Source organism: Capra hircus, chromosome 16 (genome assembly GCF_001704415.2).
Source record: "Capra hircus breed San Clemente chromosome 16, ASM170441v1, whole genome shotgun sequence".
NCBI classification, from domain to species: Eukaryota; Metazoa; Chordata; class Mammalia; order Artiodactyla; family Bovidae; genus Capra; species Capra hircus.
This window is the reverse complement of record NC_030823.1, coordinates 25942921-25964551: the sequence shown is the minus strand read 5'-3', so window position 1 is coordinate 25964551 and position 21631 is coordinate 25942921. Positions and strand designations below refer to the sequence as shown.

Genomic DNA, 21631 nt, shown 5'->3' with positions numbered 1-21631 from the left:
ATATATTCACCTAACATCCCTATGATTAAGTGCTATTATAATATATATTTAACAGATGAGAAAACTAAAGCACAGAAATGAAATAACACAGAGAGGCAGAGCTGACTTCAGACTGAAGTGGTCTGGTATCAGACCTTTTGTCCAGAATATCTTTACTATTTTTAAATTTTATTCAGTGTTAACAGAAATTATTTTCAGTATTCCTTTAGTGATAATAATTATCCAAAAGTCCACATTTCATTGACACATACACTGTTGCTAGTTGAGTTGAGCAAAGTTTCTCACACATGCAATACCGGGGATCAGCAGTAAATAAAGATAAAGTTGGAGAAATAACTGTCCTAATATAGGATTGGGTATTAAAGTTTGTATCAACATAACTTTTCATGATGAATAAAGCTAATGGTTTGAGTTTAGAGGCTTTTTTATTTCTGGCAGATGTCCATTTAATTTACTCTAAAAGAATTTACCTTATATTCTTATAAATCATTTATCTTGTTTCTTCTGTAATACTGTCAAACTCTTAAAGGCAGAATATTTTTTAAAAACCTATTTTTTTATTCTATTGTCTAATGCAGCAGATAATTATAACTTAATCCCTAATAGAATAAAGTGGGATATGTATTAGAGAGTTAGCATTTGTTGAATAAGTGAACTGTTTGATCTTATGTCTGTTAAGTGAACTGTTTGATCTTAAATTGTGTCCATTATAATACCATTGACAGAGAAGGACTTCCATAAATATATATAGTTTTTAATATTTGGCTGTGTCGAGTCTTAGTTGCAGCACTCAATATCTTCGTAGTGTCACATGAGATCTTTACTGTTTTGGTGCATGGACTTTCTAGTTGTGGCGGGGGGCTCAGGAGTCACGGCGCGGGGACTTAGTTGCTCCGTGGCATGTGGGATGTTAGTTCCCCGACCAGGGATCAAATCCACATCGCCTGCATTGCAAGGCAGATTCTAACCTCTGAACCACCAGAGGAGCCTCCATAAATATATTTGGTGACTTAATTTTACTAGTAGGTTAGGAATCTCAATTTCTTTTCCTTGTCTTTTCCACAGAATACTTCAAACTTTGTGCAGAAAACTAAGACTTCCCGAAACCTTTCATTTTCGTCACTTAGCACACCTCACGCCAGGCTTCGTTGGTGCTGACTTGATGGCACTCTGCCGAGAGGCAGCTATGTGTGCAGTCAACAGGGTCTTAATGGAGCTGCAGGGGCAGAACAAGAAAAATCCTGAGATCGAAGCTTTGCCCTCTGAAGGAGACCAGGAAAAAAGGACTGGGGCTGAACCCACTTCTAAAACACAGGTGCTTTCTATCCAGGTACCTTAAGTGACCTTAAACTTTCCATTTGAATGTTTCTAATTTGTGTTAACCTTAAAAGCAGGCAGGTGTCAGTGTAGTTGAAGTTCGTGATTTTCTGTTTCACTGGCACTGTGTCTTTAAAATAATTGTTATACCCAATATATGTAAAATTTCAGAAGGACAAGTTGTTTTACTTTTTTCAGTTGATTCCAAATAAATTCGCTTTGTAATAATGATTATGAAATCTAGAGCAGGGGTTGACACACTGTGGCACGCTGTGGCCCACTTGCTTACCTCCTGTTTTTGTAAATTAAAATTCTGTTGGAGCATAGGCATGCTCATTTATTGATGTAGAGTGTTTTTCTGTTTTCATATGTGACAGCAGGATTCTCATAGGTGTCTGTACAGCAGAGACTGCACGGCTTACAAAGTCTGGTGTTTACTCTCTAATTCTTTCCAGGAAATTTGTCAACTCCTGTGATAACATTGACATTTGGTTATAATTCCAGGTTATCTTTTGTTAGACAGGCTGAAATAGTCTGCTGACATAACTATATCCTTGGCCCTAACTTCAGCTGGGTGACAGTCTGGGGAATGTGAGAGGGATGTTTATCATCTAAGATCTGTTAAAATTTTGAGTCTTGTGAGTCATGAAAACTCAGTATAACATTTATATAGCATTTTATAGCTTGAACAGGGGGATTTTATGTAATTTGATCCATATAACTTAGTCAAATAAATACCATTCCTGTCCCCATTTTATAGTCAAAGAAATGAAGCTTAAGAGATGGTGACTTGCCTGAGGCCACGTGGCCTCTACTTTCCAGAGCTGGGGCTTAGATCCAGGTCTTTGGTTTTCAAATCATTTGTTTCTTCCTTACTTATTTGGAACCAAAAGCGTATCTGTTAAGAATAATAATAGACGTATTCCTTTTATAATAGTCCATGTAAATTAGGATGTTATTATTTGAATTATTAGGTTACTTTTTATATCTGTTCTTATATTCCTCAAAGAGCAAGAAATATGCCTTTGCAGTTCAAGATTCTTTAGTACTAGGAAAATTGTCTGCTTTCTATTTGGTTGATAAATCATCAAAGAACCGTATTATGAAATCATACTGCCACCAGAGTAACTCTAATTTTATCAAAATTCACCTGTTTTTTGGATATGTAAAAAGTGAAAATTGGAAACACGTGGTTGTTGAATATTTACCAATTGCTCATGCCCTAGTATAGTATATAAAAATTATTCTTATCTTTGTTAATAGTCGATATATCTTTTCTTGGCCATGTCAGAGCAAAAGAAATGATCCATATCAATGAAGAAAATTATTAAAATGTATAGGGGTTTATATACCTTACAGAAATGTTGCACTAAGAATATTTAAAAGTGTAAAAAGTAACTTTTTCAACAAGCTTTGTGGTTTTTCAGTTTTTCCCTCATTTGTTTCCTTTAAGGAAGAATTGCAAAGGCTGCTGGGGTTGCTAAGGAACCAAGATCCCCTCTCAGAAGAGCAGCTTAAAGGACTGTGCATTGAGTTGAATGATTTCCTTGTTGCTCTGTCCTCTGTCCAACCCTCTGCCAAAAGGGAGGGCTTTGCCACTGTCCCTAACGTGACATGGGCAGATATTGGTGCCCTGGAAGACATTAGAGAAGAGCTCACCATGGCAATATTGGTAGGTGTTTCTGCCGCTCACTGTTGTTGGTGTGTGTGATGCCTAAACAGCCATGCATGTGTGCTGGGTTATATGTCTAAATTGGCATGATGATATACTTTCTGTTGTAATATTATTATTATATAATAATACATTAATACTATTATTATAATAATATAATTATTATTGTATGATAATATGATAATATAATTATTATGTATGATAATATGATAATATAATTATTATTGTATAATAATACAATAATATTATTGTAACACCTCAATGATGGCTTTTCATTCTTCTGAGATTTGTTTTCTATTGACTCTTTTGGTTGTGTTTGAATTCTATGGCACTGAGGTTTAAAGAGAAAAAGATTTAGGATTCAATCAAGAATAAATTATTTGAGAAATACTTTCTGAGCTCAGTCACACTCACTGGGATCAAAACAGTTTTAGTCCCCGTGAAACTTTCGGTTAATTTTCATTTAGTCTTTTCCACTTTCATGTTCCTTCATGGCTCATTAATGATTTCCAGTCCATTTCAGTTTCAGTCGCTCAGTCGTGTCTGACACTTGGCAACTGCAGCATGCCAGGCCTCTCTGTCTATCACTAACTCCCAGTTTGCTCAAATTCATGTCCATTGAGTCGGTGAAGCTATCCAACCATCTCATCCTCTGTCGTCCCCTTCTCCTTTTGCCTTCAATCTTTCCAAGCATCAGGGTCTTTTAAAATGAGTCAGTTCTTCACATCAGGTGGCCAGAGTATTGGAGTTTCAGCTTCAGCATCAGTCCTTCCAATGAGTATTCAGGACTGATTTCCTTTAGGATGGACTCTTTAGTTCTTCGTTTTCTGCCGTAATGGTGGTGTCATCTGTATATCTAAAGTTATTGTTATTTTTCCTGGCAATCTTGATTCCAGCTTGTGTTTCTTCCAGCCCAGCATTTCTCATGATGTGCTCTGCATATAAGTTAAATAAGCAGGGTAACAGTATACAGCCTTGACATATTCCTTTCCCAATTTGGAACCAGTCTGTTCCATGTCCAGTTCTAACTGTTGCTTCTTGACCTTGCTTACAGATTTCTCAGGAGGCAGGTTAGGTGGTGTGGTATTCTCATCTCTCTCAGAATTTTTCACAGTTTATTGTGATCCACACAGTCAAAAGCCTTGGCATAGTCAATAAAGCAGAAATAGATGTTTTTCTGGAACTCGCTTGCTTTTGCATGATCCAGTGGATGTTGGCAATTTGATCTCTGGTTCCTCTGCTTTTTCTGATCCAGTTTGAACATCTGGAAGTTCATGGTCACATACTGTTGAAGCCTGGCTTGGAGAATTTTGAGTATTACTTTGCTAGTGTGTGAGATGAGTACGATTGTGCAGTAGTTCAAGCATTCTTTGGCATTTCCTTTCTTTGGGATTGGAATGAAAACTGACCTTTTCCAGTCCTTTGGCCACTGCTGAGTTTTCCAGATTGGTAGCATATTGAGTGCAGCACTTTGAAAGCCTCATCTTTTAGGATTTGAAATAGCTCCACTGGAATTCCATCACCTCCACTAGCTTTGTTCTTAGTGATTCTTCCTAAGGCCCACTTGACTTCACATTCCAGGATGTCTTGCTCTAGGTGAGTGATCACACCATCGTGTTTATCTGGGTTGTAAAGATCTTTTCTGTACAGTTCTTCTGTGTATTCTTGCCACCTCTTCTTAATATCTTCTGCTTCTGTTAGGTCTATACCATTTCTGTCCTTTATTGTGCCCATCTTTGCATAAAGTGTTCCCTTAGAGGTGTGTAAATATTAAAAGAAAATACATGGAGATGGTAGTGAAAAGGTATTTCTGCTGTTGACTACGTGGAGTACTGCTGCTTCTGATTTCTTAAAGGGAGGCAGTGCCTAAAATTTTTATAGCCTAGAAATCTAGAGACATTTTCTAAAAATTTATGAGTTTAAAGTGTTGAAATATTGTATCTAAAATGTTCCCAGAACTTACATTTAAGTATAAATTTTTTAAGAGCAAGGAGTTTAAATTTATCACCCTTTACCTCATGCTGGAAACAGAGGAAGCACTCTGTGCTAAGCTCTGTTCTTATCTTCAGGCCTCACAATCAGTGTTGAAAATAGGCATCTAGAGATAATTTGAATATGCAGTAAAGTGGACATTTGTAACAGGTTGATGTTGGGATTGTGTTTTCCAGGCACCAGTACGTAACCCAGATCAGTTCAAAGCTCTTGGCTTGGTGACTCCAGCTGGAGTCCTCCTGGCTGGTCCTCCTGGCTGTGGGAAAACTCTGCTCGCAAAGGTATGGAATAAATCAGTGGCATGTATTTTGTTTCTTACTATCAGTTAGGGTAATATGAATTCAATTTTAAATGTTATAGTGGGATATTTTTGCATAGTTTCTATTAGAAGTTCATTTTGGAACGACTAGCAAATTTTCTTCAAGGAAGTTTCCCACTTTTATTTGAATTACAAAAGATATATCATTGAAAATTTGGAAAAGAAAAATTTTAATATATCAAAACTCCATCAATTTTAACAAAAATTATATATTCTGTATATTATATTCATTTTAAGGCACATTATCACATAGTTGTAGTTTGTAGCTAAGTTTGTTTCCTGCCTTGGTATAGCTATTGTTTATAAGTGAAGTATTTTTTCTACGTTCCTTACGGCAGTTGTTATTTTGAAAACTTAGGTTTTTACAGTATTAATAGAAAAAGTAGATAAGCAAAAGGGGAAAGCATTACTTATAATCCCCTCTCTCTTGCCTGATAATAATTTCGTTTTGTTAGTCCTTCCAGATGTTATTGTCCACTTACATTTCAAGATAACATACATAACTTTTACACATATATGTACAACTATAAGATTTTTAAACATGGATTTCTCACTCAGCAATACTTCTTGAACATCTTCCCATGTCAATATACATAGATAAACATTAGTGTTTTTAATACCTGCAGAGTATCCTGCCATAAACATGCTCTGTAAGTCATGAAATGATCCTCTGTTTAAACAACACTGCATGGAACATTCCTGTGCTGACATTTTTGTACTTTGATGGGTAATTTTAATAGAGTGCATTCATGAATATTTTTTTAATGAAAAGAATGCGTTTAAAGGTTTTGATCCATTACCACTCCATCAAAATACTTTGTTAACCAGGTACATTTGATCCATTACCAAAGTGTCTTCTAAAAGTTTGTGCCAGTTTCTCCTCATTCAGTAGAGTATGAGTATCTATTTCCCCAGCACCCTGAATTAGCAATAGCCGTTGACAGTTTTTAATATTTGACAGTCTTATAGGTAAACATGGTTATCTTCCAGGTTTTAAGTTATGTTTTACAAATTACTCGTGGGTTTTTAAAAATAATTTGTTAATCATATTTTTGACACTTTTTAAGTTTTGAGGCTTCCCCCAGTAATCATCTGGGCAGTTTTCTCAGTCTTTTGTGATTCCTACCTTCCCTTTGGAATCAAGCTTACTAGAGCCATTTTTGTTATTTGTAACTTACATTAGTCATTATTTTAAAAATAATGTGTTTTATTGGCTTTGTTTGTTCATATCCTTTGTTTTCCTACTGACATGCATGTGATTTTCTTATAATCACTCTTCATATAGTAAGATCTGTTATATTTGTAGTTTATCAGTGTTTTGGGCCTTCTTAATTTGTTAATCATATTTTTGACACTTTTTAAGTTTTGTGGCTTCCCCTAGTAATCATCTGGGCAGTTTTCTCAGTCTTTTGTGATTCCTACCTTCCCTTTGGAATCAAGCTTACTAGAGCCATTTTTGTTATTTGTAACTTACGTTAGTCATGATTTTTAGTGTCTGTATAATATTCCATCTATAATTTACTTAACCCTTATCACCTTTTAAAAACATTTGGATTACTTGTAAACAAATTAAAATTGATGGCAAAAATAAATTAATTGATTAAAAATAAAATTATAGAATCAAAAAATAAAATGAATGGCATTTTTAGTAAGTTTCACAGCAGCCAAATAATTTGTGGCTCCTCAGTAAATACCAAATATCCACAGTGCCATTTGCTCGTGTATGTGTGTACACGTAAGATTTTTTAAACTTACTTTTACTTATATCATTAAATTTTCTTGCTTAATGCTTCTAGTACTCTTATACAGCATTGCTGTAAAGGAGTTTGGGAGCAAAGGAGGCAGATGAGAACAAAGGAGGGGGTTGTTGGTCTGCATTTTTTTCGCAACAGTTTTGGAAAACTGTAGCCAGAAGGAAGGTCCTGCAAGCTAATATGTGGATTCACTGGGTTGATGCAGTTCCCTGGCCTGGGTGCCTTGTCGTGTTTGTTTTTGAATTGGTTATATTTGCACCTCAGGTTCTTATTAGTTACCCATGTTATATATGATACTGTGTGCATGTCAGTCGCAATCTCCCAGTTTATCCCTCCCCTCTTATTTACATTTTTAAGAATTCCTTGACAGTTAAGTGGAAAATGGACTGGAGGGAGGCAAGAGGGAAAGGAAGCTAGTCAGGGTTTTGGGGGTTTGGTTTGATCTGGGTTTTTTGCAGGTTCAGACAATAGGACATGGTGTGGATGAAGGTGATGGTATAGTGGACAAATAGGAAGTGACAGACTCACCTACATTTTAGCATTAGAGCCAGTAGAACTTCCATATGGGTTCACTGATCTAACAAGAGATCAAGGGGAGACACCGTGGCTTTGGCTTAGAAAATGTATTTACTGGGATGAGGAGGAAAAGAATTTAGGGTGTGGGGTTTGGAGAGTTTGGGCTTTGGGAGATTCAAGAGTGCTGCTTTGGAAATGACAGACTTGAATTCCTAAAAGATCCAAATGGAAAAATTTTTTGAAAGATCGAAGTGGAGATACTGAGGAGTGTGTTGAACACAAATCTTGAGCTCAGATATCAAGTTTTAAACATAGAAAGGAGCTTTATTCCTTGATCATTTTGAAGTTTTGAGTGATTTTATTTAGACTTCAGCTCTGCCTGTACAGTATAGTTTTTGGATTCTTCTAAATATGTCACCATATATTTCTCCTTTGTTGCTATCTTTGGCTTTAAACCATACAGCTTAATCTTTATTAAAAAATAATCTGTAAGTACCATAAAGGACAGAAAAGGTATGGACCTAACAGAAGCAGAAGAGATTAAGAAGAGGTGGCAAGAATACACAGAAGAGCTATACAAAAAAGATCTTCATGATCCAGATAACCATGATGGTGTGATCACTCACCTAGAGAAAGACATCCTGGAATGCAAAGTCAAGTGGACCTTAGGAAGCATCATCATGAACAAAGTTGGGGAGGTGATGGAATTCCAGTCGAGCTATTTGAAATCCTAAAAGATGATGCTGTGAAAGTGCTGCACTCAATATGCCAGCAAATTTGGAAAACTCAGCAGTGGCCACAGGACTGGAAAAGGTCAGTTTTCATTCCAGTCCCTAAGAAAGGCAATGCCAAAGAATTCTCAAAGTACCACACAATTGCACTCATCTCACACACTAGCAAAGTAATGCTCAAAATTCTCCAAACCAGGCTTCAGCAGTACTTGAACCATGAACTTACAGATGTTCAAACTGGATTCACAAAAGGCAGGAACCAGAGATCATATTGCCAACATCCGTTGGATCATTGAAAAAGCAAGAGAGTTGCAGAAAAACATCTCCTTTATTGACTATGTCAAAGCCTTTGCAGAAAAGGCAATGGCACCCCACTCCAGTACTTTTGCCTGGAAAATCCCATGGACGGAGGAGGCTGGAAGGCTGCCGTCCATGGGGTCGCTGAGGGTCGGACACAAGTGAAGTAACTTAGCAGCAGCAGTAGCAAAGCCTTTGACTGTGTGGATCACAACAAACTATGGAAAATACTTCGAGAGATGGGAATACAGACCACCTGACCTGCCTCCTAGGAAATCTGTATGCAGGTCAAGAGGCAACAGATAGAACTGGACATGGAACAACAGACTGGTTCCAAATAGGAAAAGGAGTACATCAAGGCTGTATATTGTCACCCCCCCCCCCATTTAACTTATATGCAGAGTACATCATGAGAAATGCTGGGCTGGATGAAGCACAGGCTGGAATCAAGATTGCTGGGAGAAATAGCAATAACCTTGATATGCAGATGACACCACCCTTATGGCAGAAAGCGAAGAACTAAAGAGCCTTTTGATGAAAGTGAAAGAGGAGAGTGAAAAAGTTGGCTTAAGAGTCCGCATTCAGAAAACGAAGATCATGGCATCTGGTCCCATCACTTCGTGGGAAATAGATGGGGAAACAATGGAAACAGTGAGAGACTTTGTTTTCTTGGGCTCCAAAATCACTGCAATGGTGAGTGCAGCCATGAAGTTAAAAGACTCTTGCTGCTTGGAAAAAAAGTTATGACCAACCTAGAAAGCATATTGAAAAGCAGAGTTGTTGCTCTCAAAGCAGTTGTTACTTGGGCAACAAAGGTCCCTCTAGTCAAAGCTATGGTTTTTCCAGTAGTCATATATCGATGTGAGAGTTGGGCTGTAACGAAAGCTGAGCGCCGAAGAATTGATGCTTTTGAATTGTGTTGGAGAAGACTCTTGAGCATCCCATGGACTGCAAGGAAATCCAACCAGTCCATCCTAAACGAAATCAGTCCTGAATATTCATTGGGGGGACTGATTTGAACTCCAGTACTTTGGCCACCTGTTGCAAAGAACTGAGTCATTGGAAAAGCCCCTGATGCTGGGAAAGATTGGAGGCGGGAGGAGAAGGGGGCTACAAAGGATGAGATGGTTGGATGGCATTGCCAACTCAATGGACAGGAGTGTGAGTAAACTCGGGGAGTTGGTGATGGACAGGGAGGCCTGGTGTGCCGCAGCCCTTGGGGTCGCAAAGAGTAGGACACAACTGAGCAGCTGAACTGACTGAAGTACCGTAAAGACTGATATTGATGCTTCTGAATTTTGGATTATAAATGAATGAATGACTGATTGCTTTCATTGGGCAGGGCATTTGTGCCCACTGAGATTTCTACTAGGATTCTAAACTCAGGCTTCAAATATGCTTACATATACCACATTTATGCAAACAAAAGATTTACATAAATGTTTCTGGTCATTTCCATCTGATTTTTTGTCTGAATAATTTGTGAAGAGTATTGAGTTTCTTTTTATTCCCATTTGTCTGTTTTCCTTCTAATGAGAAAGAGGCAGCTATGAAAAGGGGGAAATAGAGATAAACTGCAAAAATTCCTTGTATTATCACACATTATTAGTATTTTATTGTGTACTTATCTTATTTGTGTCTTTTTTCTCTTACTAGGCTGTTGCGAATGAGTCTGGGTTAAATTTTATATCTGTCAAGGGCCCTGAATTACTAAACATGGTAAGTTGCTGTGGCATTAGCTATTATTTTTTATTAGGAAAAGTAATGGTCATTCAGATTATAGGGTCCTCAGAATTTTGAAATAGTCGTGATATTTTGGTAAAATCACTGCATTAGGAGTGAAGATATGGAGCTTTGCTTTGCTGTACTGTTCGCTGTGTATAAATGCTTTCTTAATTAAGTCTGTTAACATCTGAGCCTAGATTTTTTCACCAGCAAAATGGAAATAATCAAAATAGTCAGCATTTTAAAGTGTTAACTCCAAATTTGTCAAGCACTTTACATGTATTATTCTTCAACAACCCTGTGAGGTACATATTGTTGCCCTGATTCACAGATGAGGAAACTTAAGTTTCAAGGAGTTGTATAACTCGGCCAGTGCCCAATAGCTTGGGGTTAGTGGAGCTGACATTTGAATCTGTGTCATCAGACTCCTAATCTGCTTTCCTTCAGATGAGTTAAGGATTAATAAATAAAAATACTTAGAGGGAAAGAAATCACTGAAGTATTTACTATATAACAACTTCTTACTGCAGTTAAGCAGTTTGTATCTCAAGTTTGAGACTTTGAATTTATTTCCTGTTTATGCCTGTGAAAAGTAAAAATGCCATTCCGTAATATTCAAAGAAAGAAGAAATGAAAATGGTATCATTTGTTTAAAAAGGCTTTTTCAGTTCATTCAGTACACTTTTTACATTTACTATATATATTATATATTTATCCCTAAATTAAGAAAATAACTTTTAAGTGTGGTAGTCATGTAGTTAATGTTAAAACTACTATCTTTTAGAGGTAGTAAAATATTTATAAATAAAGTTATGATGTCTGGGCTTTCCATCAAAATAACAGGTAGAAAGAAAGTGGACAGGGTTTAGATGAAATAAAACTGATCATGAATTGTGTTGATAATTATGAAGCTGGGTGATGGAGGTATTTGGGATTCATTACATTGTATGTCTACTTTCATTATATGTTTGGAACTGCTTTCATAAATGATAAAAACAAAGCCACTTTTTATAAATGGTATGTGTTCTTTTATAACTTGATTTTGTTATTTTTGTTAAACATTATAATATTTCCCTTGTTGATATATTTGCCTCTAGTTATTAGTTTTATGTGTAATAGTATATTGAATGACTTATAACCACAGTTTTCAAAACTTAACTCTGTTACAGCCTAGAGGGATGCATGGATTGGGAGATAGGAGGAAGGTTCAAGAGGGAGGGGAAATATGTATACCTGTGGCTGATTCATGTTGATGTATGGCAGAAACCAACATAGTATTACAAAGCAATTATTATCTTCCAATTAGAAATTTTTAAAAAATACTCAGTTTTTTTTTCTGGATAGATGTTTAAGTTGAGCATTATATACATGTCAAAGTGCAGCAGCAAAGACCAGTGCAGCCAAAATCAATCAGTTTAAAATGATAATAATTTAAATATATCTACTGAATGTTTTGGTTCAGCATTCCAAATTTAATTTTTGTTAATTTAGATTTTTTTCAGGGAACTAAGTTGGTCTACTGTATTTGTACACTGTGCAGGATGTTATGGTCACAGAAAAATTTGAAATGGTCATGGCTTCTGCTTTCCAAGGACTTGTAATATGGTGAAGGTATTGTAGGATAGCTCAGAAATTATAACAGTAGGAGGTGCTGTAAGAGATGAGAGAGCAATGGGAAGAAAGATCAATGGTCTTTTAGACTGCAAGAACTGTGTTGAAGTAGGTTGGGAAAGCAGGTCATGTGAGAGAAGCAGAATAAGGAAAAGTACAATGAAAGGTATTGGACAGATCTGAAGAAAAGAAGATCTACTCAAATAGAAAACAAAAGTACTTTAATCGCTGTCATCTCTGATGTCTTCTGTGCCTTAATTACTTTCATATGGCCATATAATCATACAGTAATATAAAAGATACTTTAGGTATAATTGCCATTGTAAAGATGTTTTCAGATTGTCTTATTTAGCATTATTAGAAAAAAAGCTTTTCTTAGTTAGCTAGGTTGAAATTTTACACAAATAATTTTTTGTGCCTAGCTAAAAGTGAAACTGTTTTACATATGACATTTAATTTTAGTTAGTTCTAATGTTGTAGCTGTCTGTGAGTTGGTTTGTATTTTGATTTTACCGTACAGTATGCATTTATGAAACCTGGTAGATATCTAGCTGGCTTAATTTGCCTCCTCTGATGCTATATTATCGCATGAGTTCTTCCTTTAGCAAGATGACCTATATAGAAACAACAGTAGGACAGTAAGTTGTCCTCTTCTCATTTAAAATACTGTTGAATTAATGAAAATATATGCTGGGTGTTTTATATGCATAAAGCTTTGATCAGTTCTAAAATGCCATAGAATTGTGGAGTTTTTCTTGACCTAGAAGAGACCTTATATTCTATTTAATCTTCATTTTATAAATGAGGAAATTTATAATAAGTTTAACTAAGAGCTAATTTTATGAAGTTGAACCAAATAAAACTATTTTTGTAGGTCAGAATGGTTAAATGTCATCTGTTGCCTGTGTTTTGACCTAATGCTTTTTGAACTCTGATATATACATGTCATTTAAAACTAGTATTACTACAATCTGGCCCAAACTCCAAAGTTGAACTGTTTCTACATTTTCTTTCCATTCTGTGTATGGTCAGTATGTTGGTGAGAGTGAGCGTGCTGTGCGACAGGTTTTTCAACGAGCCAAGAACTCAGCACCCTGTGTGATATTCTTTGATGAAGTGGATGCCTTATGCCCTCGAAGATCAGCCAGAGAGGTAGGTATCATAGTTTAGTGATTGCAGATTTTTTTGAAGCACCAAACCTTTTTTAATTTTTTGTAAAGTTATGTAGAGTTCAAATAGTTTTTCTATAAAGTCATTCCTTGAGAACGCTGAGATTATTTAAGTGAAGAAACCTAGTAATTTGAAAATGGCCTAAGGATAACAGTTTTATTTCTATTAGTCTCTATATTCATTTTGTTTTTCTGTGTATTATTTTGGTTTCTCATACCTGTTTGACACAAGTGTGTTGTTGGGAATGGAATGTTAGTTCTGGATAGCTTACCTTGTAATCTGATGATTGTTTTCAGGGTTCCTGAAACAGTAGAAAATATAATTTAAGACATCATGTGCTCCGAGTAGGGTCAGATAATATACTTTAAGACTCAGCACCATTTCTATCTGGGGAAGACATAAACTGATCTGCATTAATTACCACTTGCATTACTACTGTGAATCACTGTTCTTAAGAAATTTCAGTACAATGAGTGCCCAGAAATAGTTCTCAGGAATACTGTTATAAAAGAGTTGGAAGAGTAGTGAAGCATAATATAAAAAAAAAAACATAACCTTTTGAAGAGAATAGCGAAAACTGTGTTGTAAGTACATTTATCACAAGATGATTAAGGAAGTGATTGTATTTCTCTTGTGATTTATCTTCAGATAGTTATTTTATGTGTGTTCTTAGATTGTGAAACATTCATAAGGTGCCTCATTTTGCTTAAAATTCACAAAAGTGTTCAAAAGTTGCAGAAACAAAACTTGACTGGGATAAATGTGCTTGATATCATAGCACTTTTGTTTCCTCACCTAGTAGTCAGCAGTATTGCAAAAAATCTTTTATTGCAGTCTTATCTCTGATAGTGATGTGAGTGGCCAGGGCAGAGATCCTTCCAAGGTTCTCTTGCCAGCTGTCATACTCCAAAACCTAATGTGTATCCCAGGCAAAACCCTACACATTATGTCCAGCTGGTGGAGGCGTGCCATGCTCTGCATTTTACTTTTTACTCCCTTCTCTTTCATTGACAGCCTGTTCATTGGTTTGCGTCTCTCTGTTATCAACTGGTAATTTAAATTAGGAGTTCACTGAGGTATATGTCCAGTCAGCTCCCTGCCCTCAAAGAAGTCTGCGTCCATATGAACTACATTTCTAACTTCTAGGTTCTCTCTCTCATGCCTCACTGCTCCCTCACATTTTTGTATTCAGAATATGTTTTTCTTTAACATTTTCACCTGAAGGGGATTCTGAAAATATTTTAAAATTAACTGTATCCTTTTTTTTTTTTAAATCATGTAAGTTACTCATGAATACATATTGGGAAAAATTCAAATGAAGTATAAAGAGAGTCAGATCTTTTCTTCCTGTTCTCCTCCCTGTTGTTCTTGGAGGTTACTTCTGCTGACAGCTGAGTGTTTTGCATTTGTGGTCTGGAACTTTTTCTGTAATGTTAAAAACATGTATGATTTCAACTTCTTTTTTAACATAGATGTGGTCATCCTATCTTGACACTTTCCCCATGTTCTTAATAACTTATTTTTTAGCTATTACATAAATATTCCACAGTCTGGATAGAGAAGATTTAACTCAATAATTCCTATGTTTGGGACGTTTACATTGTTTCTAGTTGTTTCTCTTACAAATACGTCTGTATTGATTCTTTCACATACTTTTGTGCCCATGTGGGAATGTGTGAGAGTTCTGGAAGTAGAATTTCTGGGTAGAAGATGTATACATATATTTTGAAGTGAAGGGAAGGGAAGTCGCTCAGTCATGACCGACTCTTTGCGACCCCATGGACTGCAGCCTACTGTGCTTCTCTGTCCATGGGGTTCTCCAGGCAAGAGTACTGGAGTGGGCTGCCATTTCCTTCTCCAGGGGATCTTCCCGACCCAGGGATCGAACCCAGGTCTCCCATACTGTAAGCAAGACACTTTACTGTCTGAGCCACCAGGGAAGTTAATACTAAATCTTTTTTCACAAAAACTGCCAGTTATATGCATCTGTTAACAACAGTGTGTAAAATAACTATTTCCTATATCTTTGTCAATAATGAGTAATACCTATCTTTTTATTTTTCTCAGTTTTATTGTCAAAACATGGTATTAAATTTTAGTATTCATGTCTCTGACCCTTTTGCTATTGACTCTGTTTTTCTGTGCTTGCTTTGGCAACACATATAACATGTCTTCCCTTTTTTGTTGTTGTTAATTTATAAGAGCTCTTTACATATGATGGCGATTAGTCTATTGACTAGTTACGTGTATTGGTACTGTTTTCCCCAGTTTTATCACTTATCTTTTTTTATTATATAAAATTTTACATTTTAATATAATAAAATCAATTCTGAGGTTTTTGCTTAGGTAGAATAGTGTTGTGGTTTTTTTTTTTCTTTATTTTTTTTTCTTGAATCTGGATTATAATTCTGTTAATGTCCTGACTGTTAATGCTATGTCTCCAACGAGTGATAATAAGGTACACCAAAATTTTTTTCTGGAGAAATCAGTGTGTTAAACTCATTACTGCCTCTGTACACAAAATTTATGTTGAAAAAAGGCAATTAATGACAAAAAGAAGCACAGCACTACTTTTCTCATTTCCTTCATTGTGAATTTTAAAGCTCTCTGTTTAATGGGTAAATAACCCTTTCTTCACCAACTTCTTGCATCTTTCTCTTGGATATTGCCCTGAGCTTTGTATTATATGCTTCATGGAAAAGAGAAAAGGCCTCAGTGTCCCAGCTGATGGCTCTGGATATCCAGTGTCCTGGGGAGCCTGATCTGGCATCCAAACACTGAGTCTTGGGACTTCCCTGGCAGTTCAGTGGATAAAAGTTCATCTACCGATACAAGGGGTGCATGCTTGATCCTTGGTCAGGGATCTAAGCTCCCACATGCCTTGCAGCCAAGAAACCAAAACCTAAAACAGAAAAAATATTGTAGTAAATTCAATAAAAACTTTAAAGATGGTCCACATCAAAAAAATCTTTAAATACCTTAAAAAAAAAGAGCTGAGTCTAGATTTGCCCAAAGGGAAATTCACTGTAGCTATTAGATCTTTTTTTAAAATTTATTTTATTGATGTATAATTGATTTACAGTGTTGTATTAATTTGTATTAAACTAATTGATGGTGTTAATTATATTGATATTTAGTATATTAATCCCATGGATGGAGGCGCCTGGTGGGCTGCAGTCCGTGGGGTTGCGAAGAGTCAGACGTGACTGAGCGACTTCTCTTTCATGTTTCACTTTCATGCGTTGGAGAAGGAAATGGCAACCCACTCCAGTGTTCTTGCCTGGAGAATCCCAGGGACGAGGGAGCCTGGTGGGCTGCCGTCTGTGGGGTCACACAGAGTCAGACACGACTGAAGCGACTTAGCAGTAGCAGCAGCAGTACATTAATATTATATGTTATTGGTTATATTAATATTTAATATTAATGCAATTATGTATAATAGTAATTGTATTGAAGCAAATTGATTCAGTTATACACATGTACATTTCTTTTCATATTCTTTTCCATTATGGTTTATCACAGGATTTTGAATTCTCAGCTGTTGCTTCTTCAACTGACTCAGAGGTGTAAGACTTTGGCACCAGCTGAGCCTGAGATTGAATTTCATTTCTATCTTTATCTAGCTGTGAGACCTTGGGCAAACAGCCTCTCGCAGCCTTGGTTTCCTCATCTGAATTTTGGATAGTAGCAAGATTGCGGGGGAAGCACACTGACAAGAACATGTTTTGCACAGTGATTAGATACAGTGACTTCTTCAGAAATGATATTATATCTTTCGACAGAAGCTTTCATTCAAGTTAGCAGTTATAATATTTTGTATGGAAAAAAACAGCAGTGTGTTCTTCTTTTTATTAGGAGCTGATGGAGCTATATTTATTTGTTTTTAGACAGGGGCAAGTGTCCGAGTGGTGAATCAGCTGCTTACAGAGATGGATGGTCTGGAAACACGTCAGCAAGTTTTTATTATGGCAGCCACTAACAGACCAGGTAAGAAAGAAGACTAAAACAGCTAAGTCTAAAAACTTCCAGCATTTACAAAGAGTATAATTTACATACATCCTACTAAAGAAGATTAAGTTTGGGGAATCCCTTTTTGGTTCATAAGTTGGAATAAAACTTGAGAAAGCATTTAAGTCAGCTATAATTTTTTAAAAATGGATGTGTGTGTGTGTGTGTGTGTGTGTGTGTGTGTGTGTGTGTGGTGGTATTGCCTGGATTCTATAAGATTTTTTTTCTGTGTTGGGGTGTGTGTGTGTGTGTGTGTGTGTGTGTGTGTGTGTGTGTGTGTGTGTGTGTGTGTGTGTGTGTGTGTGTGTGTGTGTGTGTGGTGGTATTGCCTGGATTCTATAAGATTTTTTTTCTGTGTTGGGGTGTGTGGGTGTGTGGGTGTGTGTGTGTGGTGGTATTGCCTGGATTCTATAAGATTTTTTTTCTGTGTTGGTACACATAAAGTTGTCTTGTTAGCCAAGAACACTTGTAACATACACTTTGGTATTATCAGGATTTATATCCTGTGGTTCCTCTCACGCTTATAGGACACAGGAACCGGGCTCTTTTTCACTGTATCTGAAGGCTGAAGGTGGGTGTTTATGGTTTTATCCTAGAAGCTTATCCATATACCTGCACTTAACTTATTTTTTAAATTGTTAAAAAGCTTAAGTCCTCTGGGAAGAGCTTAGAAAAAGGCTCAAAACTTCAGAAATACTGAAGGTGGCTTATACTTTGGGTCCTAAATTGTTTTCATATTGTTTGGTACTTCGCCATCCGTATGAGTGACTCTGTCATAGCTGCCCTGCATTGAGGTTTCTAACTATGTCTGCCAGCAGGGACATGGGACTTTAATTGCTTAAATGGATTTTTCAGTTTTCTAAGCAGATATGATTTTTCCTTTCTCATACATTAGTACAGATACTAAAATCTTCATGAATTGTATACCATTTCATTTTAAAAAGAAAAATTGAAAGGTGTTATGGTTTAACACCTTTGAATTAGACTCTTACTTTGAATTAGAAGTATTTCCTTTGAGTTTGGCAGAACTGGGTGTGAGTCCTGGCTGTAGCACTTCACATCTTACCAACTCTTCTCTTTCAACCCTAATTGGTCTATACCAACTGAGTAGGTTATAATTCAGTTCTGACACTAACAGCTTAGAGTTAGTACCAGAACCTGCAAGTTAAGGGGAAGTCATCTTGACCACTCCCCTGCTTCAGATGCCAGCTGCACGTGGTGTCTCCAGGACACCTGCACTTCTGACCAACTTGCTACACAGACTTGGGGATACCCATAACTGCCCTCATGTTCAATAATTTGCCAGAAGGACTAACAAAAGAAAAGCACTATACCTACAGTTCCAGTTTATTATAAAGGGTACACTTGGGGCTAGATCTCAGAGGTGGTATGGTTTCCAGGCCCTTTCTCCACGGAGTCAGGACACGTCACCCTCCTGTGCCATCAGTGTGTTCATCGACCAGGAATCTCCCTCAAGTTTCAGCCATGTGATTGAACTCAGTCTCCCTGCCTCCTCAGGTGTCTGGCTACAAGTTCCAACCCTCTAATCAGATGCTTAGTCATTCTGATAACCGGCCCCATCCTGAAGTTATATTGGGGCCAACCTTGAGTCATCTCTTTAGCATAACAAAAACACTCCTGTTGCACAGAAAACTCTAGCCAAGAGCCTGAGGTAACTACCAGTGTACTCATTCGTTACTGTACCACATTAATCCTGAGCATATATTACTTCATCTTGCTAACCAGTACTTATTCATCTGTAAAATCAGGATGATAGTGCCTAATAGGCAGTGTTGTCAACAAAGCTTAAGTTATGTTGGTAATGTATATATTGTAGTATGTGGCAAGTAGCTGTTAAGTAATTATTATCATCGTCATACACACTTCAGGTATTGGCAGTAGGAATAGTTGTTGGGTCATAAAATCAGAGTCATCCTAGAAGAAACCTTGAAGGTCTCAAATTTGGATAGCATCACATCCTGCCTTTCCCAAGCAGCTGCAGATCTTTTAGCAGATTTCAAGAAGACAGTGTTTGGTCTGCCATAATAACCTATTCTGTCTTTAACTGCACTCAACATTTTTCATTCATGTTTATTGTAGACATCTTATCTTTTAGTTTAATCTCTGTAGATTAGAAAATAGTGGATCCTTCAGCATTACTTAAATTTTACTTAAATCCTTTCCTTCAAAAGGATTCAGGTACATTGTCTTTCCTCATGTTTTTTTTCACCTCCTCTGATCTCTTCATTCATCTTTGAACTCCTCCAGATTCTCCTTAATTGTAAAACGGACAACTGAGTGTAGTAGTCTGTTGAGCTTAGCCAGTGAATGGAGGTTGAATCATCGTGTGGCCCCTGTGTTTTGTTCTTTCCAGCATCCGTGAGTATTGTCTTCCTCTCTACTGTACCTCACCCATCACTTCCTCCCTGTTACATTGAGGAGCCACATAAATTTAAAAACAGAGGTTCTGGGTCTCTTTGCTTGTATTGATGCTAATTTGGCAGTTCTGTCCCATTGTATTCTATCCTGTGACATTCTGTTTGGTTGTTTATAACTTATTTCCTGGTTAGCTTTAAGAAATCCTCTCTTGCCTGATGTTCTGGTCAGCTATTGCTGCGTGACAAACTGCTACAACACTTAGTGTCTTAAAATCACCATTTCTGCCTTGTTCGTCATTTTGTAGGTCAGGAATTCAGGGAGGGCTTGTCCAGGTGGTTCATCTGTGATCCGCATGCCGCCAGCAGGCATGGCTGGGCCAGAGCACCCCTTCCGAGGTGACTTCTCTGCTCCGTGTCTGGTGCCTTGGTGCTCCTTGGCCTTATGCCTCCCCTCTCCTTCTGCGGTTGTCAAATTCCAAGGCCTCGCCGTGTGGCTTGACTTCTGTTAGCATGGCTCTCTGAGTACTCCCCCCTCTTAGATAACAGCTGGATTCAAAGAGATAAAGGCAGAAGTTGCCATTCCTCTTGAAGGTAGGGCCCAGATTAGACAAATTCTCTTGGTCAGGACAGTGACAGGAAGAGCCAGATTCAGAGAGAGAGAAGTCGGAATGTAAAAACATGTAGTTATCTTTAATCCTTGTTATGTAAATTTTTCTTTGATCATATTCTTGATATTATGGTACAAGTTATACATTCAGCCTTATGGTTTGGTGTTGTATATGGATCAGTCATACCATTAATCTCAGAAGATTTACTCATTCACTCATTTTTACAGAATTTTTATTATATGCCTGGTCCTACTGAGCTTTCGGAATTCAAAGGTTAACAATTCAGAAAACTTATTTGCCTGCATATGTTCTGATTTGGAGCTGAACAGGGAATAAGTAATAGGCAGTCCAATAAAACAGGGTAAGAGGATGGAGAATGTCTATTTTGAGGAAGTGAATGCTAACTTAGATTATCATGGTCCAGGAAGGCTTCTTCAGAAGAAGTGACATATGAGCAGGAACCCAAATAATGTGAAGAATTGAGCCATACAATAATCTGAGAGAAGGCATTCCAGGTAGAAAACAATAAGTGTAAAGGCCCTTAGGTGAGAACAAGTTTGGAGAACCAGCACGGCCAGTGTGTCTCAAGTGAAAAGACTTGGTGGGGGGCAGTGGGGAGTGAGTAATGGAGAGAAACAAGGGGCCTTTTAGGCCACAGTATGGGGTGTGGGTTTTATTCTGCCGTGAAGGTTTTTTGAATGGGAATGATGTGATCTAGTTTTCTTTTTATAAAATATGTGACTTTTTAAATTAATAACTGCATTTTGAAACATTTATAAACTCCCAGGAAATCATAAAAAATAATGCACAGCAGTTCCATTTACCCAGTTGTTACATCTTACATGACTATGGTACAAAATCAAAACCAGGAAATAGACATTTGTGTAATTCTGTCTATTTCTGTGCTGTTTTAGCACATGTGTGGATTCATGTAATCCCATTGCAGTCAACACAAGAACTGTTCCATCACCACACAGACCTCCTTCCTGCTGTCCTTTTATGGAAACAACCACCTCTCTCCCACCATCTCTAACTCAGGGCAACTGCTAGTCTGTTCTCCATCTCTATAACTGTATCATTTTTAAGAATTTTGTATGAAAGTAATCATACAAAATGTGACCTATAGGTTGGCTTTATTCACCTATTCTAATGCCCTTGTTGTTCAGTTGCTAAGTCGTGTCTGACTCTTTGCAACCCAGTGGATTGCAGCACACCAGGCTTCCCTGTCCTTCACCGTCTCCAAGAGTTTGCTCAAACTCATGTCCGTTGAGTCAGTGATGCCATCCAACCATCTCATCTTCTGTATTCCTCTTTTCTTCCTGCCTTCAATCTTTCCCAGCATTAGGATTCTTTTCCAGTGAGTCAACTCTTCACATCAGGTGGCATAGTATGAGACTGATTGAATTCTTGTATGTATCAATAGGCTATTCCTTTTCAGTACTGAGTAATATTCTGTGGTGTGGAGGTAGGTCCTAGTTTGCTTACCTGTTCTCTTTTTGGGGGCATTATGTTCGTTTCCAGTTTTTGAGTGCT

At 37.2% G+C, this 21631-nt stretch overlaps 1 protein-coding gene across 3 annotated transcripts in view; it reads left to right on the top strand.

The window, feature by feature from the left end:
* NVL (nuclear VCP-like) overlaps nt 1-21631 on the top strand; it is an 83576-nt gene that overhangs the window by 26887 nt on the left and 35058 nt on the right. For 2 of the 3 annotated variants that reach the window (XM_005690510.3, XM_005690513.3), the window contains exons 13-18: nt 1066-1330; nt 2771-2989; nt 5158-5262; nt 10255-10317; nt 12967-13086; nt 16992-17091. In XM_005690510.3, coding sequence (XP_005690567.2) covers nt 1066-1330; nt 2771-2989; nt 5158-5262; nt 10255-10317; nt 12967-13086; nt 16992-17091 — 872 coding nt within the window. Of the gene's footprint in view, nt 1-1065; nt 1331-2770; nt 2990-5157; nt 5263-10254; nt 10318-12966; nt 13087-16991; nt 17092-17639; nt 17690-21631 lie in introns of those variants that run through there. The other variant, XM_013970109.2, reaches the window with a different exon arrangement.